This window comes from Coptis chinensis, chromosome 2 (genome assembly GCF_015680905.1).
Source record: "Coptis chinensis isolate HL-2020 chromosome 2, ASM1568090v1, whole genome shotgun sequence".
NCBI lineage: Eukaryota > Viridiplantae > Streptophyta > Magnoliopsida > Ranunculales > Ranunculaceae > Coptis > Coptis chinensis.
In genome coordinates, this window is record NC_141457.1 from 92,170,701 (window position 1) to 92,176,642 (window position 5,942).

At 40.5% G+C, this 5,942-nt stretch overlaps 1 protein-coding gene across 1 annotated transcript; it reads left to right on the forward strand.

The window, feature by feature from the left end:
- Positions 1–4,749: 4,749 nt before the first annotated feature.
- On the forward strand, positions 4,750–5,722 carry LOC147518963 (secreted RxLR effector protein 161-like). The gene is made up of 3 exons (XM_086594046.1): positions 4,750–4,797; positions 5,117–5,241; positions 5,341–5,722. Exons 1-3 carry the CDS (start codon positions 4,750–4,752, stop codon positions 5,720–5,722), a joined length of 555 nt encoding a protein of 184 aa, XP_086450172.1.
- The last annotated feature ends 220 nt before the right edge of the window (positions 5,723–5,942 follow it).

The window sequence follows — 5,942 nt, forward strand, 5'->3', positions numbered from 1 at the left end:
TCATCGATATAAGCCTCCATTATTATCCCCAGCATATCGGAAAAAATTGTATTGACAAGCTTTTGGTAGGTTGCACCGGCATTTTTCAGACCAAAAGGCATAACAGTGTAGCAGAAAATGCCTTGGTCAGTAATGAAGGCGGTGAACTCTTGGTCATCCACATTCAAAGAGATCTGGTAGTACCCTGAAGAAGCATCCATAAAAGATAGACGTTGGAAGCCCGAAGTGGCATCCACTAGTTCGGAAATTCATGGCAATGGATACGGATGAATCGGACAAGCTTCGTTAAGGTTTGTAAAATCAATACAAATTCTGATTTGTCCGTTCTTTTTTGGCACTGTGACGACATTAGCAAGCCATTTTGGGTAAGTAACTCGTCGGATAAAGTTAACCGCAAGTAGCTTATCAATCTCCTTTTAACTTTGAGCTTCGATCGGTGTGCCATTCTTCTTGGTTTTGGCTTAACCGGCTTTGAAACTTGGATCAATGTCAAGTTTATGACAGTGCAAATGTAGGGTCTATTCCCAAAGCATTTCCTCAATCTTCCAAGCGAAGATACGCTTTATTTCATTTGTAAAGGAAACCAACTCTTTTTGTTCTACGCTCGAAAGTTCAGCGGAAATAAAAGTGGTTTCTTCTGCTGAATCTCCTACTTGCACTTCCAAAAGTCGATCCACTATAGGCGGCCCATGCACATGAGCCTCAATATTATAAATGGAGGGCACGCCGCTCGGCAACTGTAACTTGGGCAGGGCACTTGCAAGGATTGTATTACCTCGAACTTCAGATTTTTTATAGTCATCCATTGCTTTGTCATGACAGGCATGGGCAGATACCTGGTCACTACGAACCTTGCAAATATGCCTAGATAATGGGAACTTGACACACTGATGAAATGTGGAGACTACAGCCCCCATGGAATGTATCCAATCTCTGCCCAAAATTACATTATAGTGGGAGCGACAGTCCATCAATAAGAAATCGAGCTCAACTTCTTTGTTCATTAATTTGATTGGTAAGGTAATTCTTCCAACCGCTGAAGATGTTGTCCCCATCAAAACCGATGATAGGATTGTCTTCGGCGATGATCATACCCTCATGCGTTGCATCCGAGAATAACATCCACCGAAAATGACTCTGGAAGTGGCCCCTGTGTCGATCATTACCCGTTGAACACGAGAAGCACCTATAGACACAGAAATTATAACTGCGTCATAATGAGGGTGATATACACCAAGGAGATCATCATCAGTGAATCGGAGGGGCTCTTCTTCAGAAGTTTCGATCTGGATTCCTTTGACAAAATCGACTTTGTCGATCCGGTTAAACTCACCAACATAACTAACTTTCAAATGCTTTTGATTCTTACTCTGACTTTTGGAAAGAGACTCAACATGAGAATGGGAAACATTAATGACATGCTCATAAGTTGTAGCAACTGCCTGTTGAGAGTTTTTAGTAAGATATTCGTTTAAAAGTCCTTTCTCCACTAATTTCTGAATCCGACCCCGGAGAGAGCGACAAAGTTCTGTGTCATGGCCATAGTCATTATGGAATTTACACCGTAAGGCTTTGTCCCTTGTACCTTTGGTATCTTCTGAAAGTGGATAAGGCGGGGAAAGAAGATTCCCACTTTTCAACTTCTCATATATAACTGAGTACTTGGCATTGAGCGGGGTCAGTTTTAGCTCAAGTAGAGTCTTTCCATCACGATTGAAATTAACTTGCTTCTGATTGTCATTCTTTCCATCGTTATGTTGTTGATCTGACTGTCCTTGCTTCGGCTTAGAATTCTTGCTGTCAGAAAAATCTTTACTCCAAATATCTTTGTCTCTTGCTGCTTTTGCCGATAGGTTCTCCTCGATACGGATGTGTTGTTCAAATTTTAACATACGGATCGTCTTTGCGTTTAGGGACATCTTTAATTAGAGAGTGGTAAATATCCCTTACAATGAAATTCGAACTTCGTCTCTTTTCATAATATAATGCTTCTTTAAAGGCGAAAAGAAGCATCCCATCAAAAACTTCTGGAACATCTACTGCTGCCTTTCGGAACATAGTAACAAAAGTACGTAACTTTTCATCACATTGTTGCTTGATGTTCAGAAGTGAGTCGACATCTTTTGGTGTCTTACAATTGTGGCAGAAACGATTAACAAACTGATTTTCTAGTTCATTGAATTGGTGAATTGATCTTGAAGGCAACTCACTAAACCAGTGTAATGCTTCTCCCTTTAGAGTTGATGGAAAGAGCTTATATATGAGCAGATCATCTCCACCCCATAACACCAATTTATTTTTGAACGATAGAACATGCAAGCCCGGATCTCCTTCCGACTCATCATAAAGTTCAAAATCGGGTTGTTTGAAGTAGGGATGGTGGCAAGCTTCCTGAATGTCGAGCGAAAACTTATCAAGTACGCCATCATTGACTGTTAAGTTTTTCATTCTTACATCCCTTGACTCTCTATCGTTAAGTTCTTTTGTAATCAAGTCTTTCAACTGTTGTTCTGTTAGAGTTAAAGTATTGGCTCGAACAACTGGACGCCCACGGTCGTGCCCACGTGGAGAAGGATACCTTCCATTATCTCTTATTGGAGTTAGAGATCTTTGGCGGTACGCACGATCAACTCCGACCGGTGATTGTCTTTGTCTATCCCTGTAACCAGCCTGTCTAGGCCGGTTGTCACCCTTGGCCGGGTGGTCGGTATAATTATACCACTTCTCCATGTTTTGTTGCTCTTGTCTGGGATGCCCGCCTTCCCAGTCATGTCGGACATATCTCGGATGGCGGTCTTCCCTAAAATTGCTTCTCACAGGTAAATCTTCCCTTTGAGATCGGACATGTCTAGGGTAGTAGTTATCCCTGCCAATCCGATTCTCCCCATAAGTACGGGTAATAGGGTCATTACTCTTAGAGCGTGCACTGGTTGATTGTGTTTGAGAAATAACACGTTGCTGAGGACGATGAAGTGGATCTTCAAGACGGTCCCATACACTAGAATGGCTGCGTCCGCCGTGAATCGCCTTGATGTTGTTGAATTTGCGCGGCGATCGTCCAATCGCCTTTGCCTCTTTGCCAGCTTCCTTCTCAAGTTCATATTTAAATTTTTGACTCGTCGTAACTCACGCTCAACCGTATTAGGGGTGAATTGGCTGTTACTATCACTTTTTCCGTTTGTTGGAGTAAGAGTAATGTCCACGTCCATATTCATGTCAACTGAAGAATCGACATGGATAGACGGCGGACCGCATGGAGGATTACTGACTTGTCTATTTTCTTGTTGCAAGACTGTTAGGGTTGGTGCCGGCGGATGTACTGCCTTTTGCGGTGGCGGTGGCGGTTGCGCTGCTACAATTGGATGTTGAGAATTGATCCTACCACTAGGAGCAACTTGATTGTTCAACGGTTTTTGCATTGGCCGATTTGAATTTCGAGGGTTGCAATTCCTATTGGCAGGAGGAATATGTTGACTGTTCAGTCTGCTTCTTGTGCTTACTATCTTGATTGTTTCACGTGATAATGGATTCAAAATCCCCACAGACGGAGCCAATTATGTTTCGGCAGTAAACTGCTTCAACACAACGAGAGCAATGGTAAAGAACACACTAAGAAACAGAGGAATTTGATGTTGGGGAGATTAAACTGAACCAAATAATGGCTACCTACATACCCAAGATCTATTCTCTAGGGATCAAGTTTCCACGTAGTTCCTTATGAAAAATAATTTAGTATTTATAGAGGTAGAGTAGAGAGTCCTTGTAGCTCAAGTAATCTTGTAGCTTGAGTAACTGTGATAGACTATAACTCTCAATTGATAATTTTCTCTTTGATAAGAAATGAATCTAGACATAAATCAATGTACATTAGTGGCAAGCCATGTGGCTAAGGTTCAGCCTTAGACACATGAGTTAATGGGTTTGTACATCCATGGTATTGCAAATTGGGATTTAGCCGTATTGATTAAATGAATAAAATGGAGACCCCTACTAATGGACGTTTGCCACGTATGTGGGGGTCGAAACAATAATCATGAGCAAACAATCAACCATTTGGTTCCCAGCGATCAGACATAAGCACATGATCAGGATGTATCTAAAACTATAGCACACGACATTTCTCCTTCTACATCAACAACTAAAGATCTCGGTCAGAATGATCCGCCTCAGGTACCTCCTATAACCTTTAATGAGTCTGTTGGGTTAGAAAGTCTTGAACCTAGAAAATAACAAAGAGCGAGTAAGGGAGTTCCTAAGAAACAATATGAACCAGACATTAAAGCCAATGCTAAATATCCTATAACTAACTTTAAGTTTAACCATAGGCTTTCTGAATCACATGCACTTGTTATAAATCAATTATGTACTGAATCTGTTCCTAGTAACATGCAAGATGCTTTGAAAGATAAAAAATGGAAGAAAGCAATGAATGAAGAATTAGAAGCCCTTCAAAAGAATGTAACATGGGAGGTAGTTGATATGCCTGTTGGAATGAAGACTGTTGGATGTCGTTGGGTGTTTACCGTGAAGCTTAATACAGATGGAACTATTGATAGATATAAGGCAAGATTGGTTGCCAAGGGATACACACAACGTTATGGAATTGACTATGAGGAGACTTTTGCTCCTGTGGCGAAGATCAATACAGTCCGAATTTTAATTTCGCTTGCTGCAAATAAAGATTGACCCTTACACCAACTTGATGTGAAGAATGCATTCTTGAATAGGAATTTAGAGGAAGAAATATACATGGATATGCCTCCAGGTGTGAAGAACCATCCCAAAGATGTTGGGAAGGTGTGTAAACTAAGAAGTTTTGTATGGCCTGAAACAATCTCCAAGAGCTTGGTTTGGAAGATTTACAAAATCCATGAGAGCTTTTGGGTACAAACAGAGCAATTCTAACCATACCTTGTTTATCAAACACAAGGATGGTAAGATTACAGCTCTAATTGTGTATGTTGATGACATGATCGTTACAGGGGATGATCCGAAGGAAATAAATGAATTGCAGAAGTATTTGTCAAAGGAATTTGAAATGAAGGATCTAGGACAACTGAAGTATTTTCTAGGTATTGAAGTTGCAAGGTCTAAAAAGGGGATTTCACTCTCACAGAGGAAGTATGTCCTTGATTTGCTTGTTGAAACAGGGATGTTAGATTGCAAACTGATGGAGACACTCATTGAGATGAATCATGGACTCGCCATTCATCCTGACCAAGTTCCTACTGATAAAAGAAGGTATCAGCACCTTGTAGGAAGGTTAATTTATCTCTCTCATACTAGACCTGATATTACTTATACTGTGAGTGTGGTTAGTCAGTTTATACATTGTTCTAGTGAAGAACATATGGATGCAGTCTTTCGTATTTTGAAGTATTTGAAGAAGGCACCTGGCAAAGGTTTACTGTTTGGAAAGAATGATGTATTAGACATTGTTGGCCACACAGATGCAGATTGGGCTGGTGATAAAACTGATAGACGTTCTACATCAGGATATTTTACTTTGGTTAGTGGAAATCTTGTAACTTGGCGTAGTAAGAAGCAGAAAGTTGTGGCCAGATCGAGTGCAGAAGTTGAATTTCGAGGTATGGCACATGGAGTATGTGAATTGTTGTGGATCCGTAATGTCTTGAAGGAATTGGACTTCAATCTTCAAAAGCCTATGGATTTACATTGTGATAATCAAGCCACCATTCAGATTGCACATAATCCAGTTTAGCATGATCGAACAAAGCATGTGGAGGTTGATCGTCATTTTATTAAAGAAAATCTTGGCAGGAAGGTTATTCGCTTTCCTTTCTTAACCTCAGAAGAGCAATTAGTTGATGTTCTTACCAAAGGTGTATCTAAAAAAGTGTTCGACAGCTCAATTGACAAGTTGGGCATGATTGACATATTTAGGAAACAATGATTGACAAGTTGGGCATGATTGATAAGTT

What these genes read in the sequence shown, in the direction of transcription:
- LOC147518963 (XM_086594046.1), top strand. Translation starts at nt 4,750, where the DNA reads ATGGATATGCCTCCAGGTGTGAAGAACCATCCCAAAGATGTTGGGAAG. An exon ending in ATCCCAAAGATGTTGGGAAG is followed by an intron (nt 4,798 to 5,116) that starts GTGTGTAAACTA and finishes TCACTCTCACAG; the next exon opens with AGGAAGTATGTCCTTGATTT. An exon ending in GTTCCTACTGATAAAAGAAG is followed by an intron (nt 5,242 to 5,340) that starts GTATCAGCACCT and finishes ACATTGTTCTAG; the next exon opens with TGAAGAACATATGGATGCAG.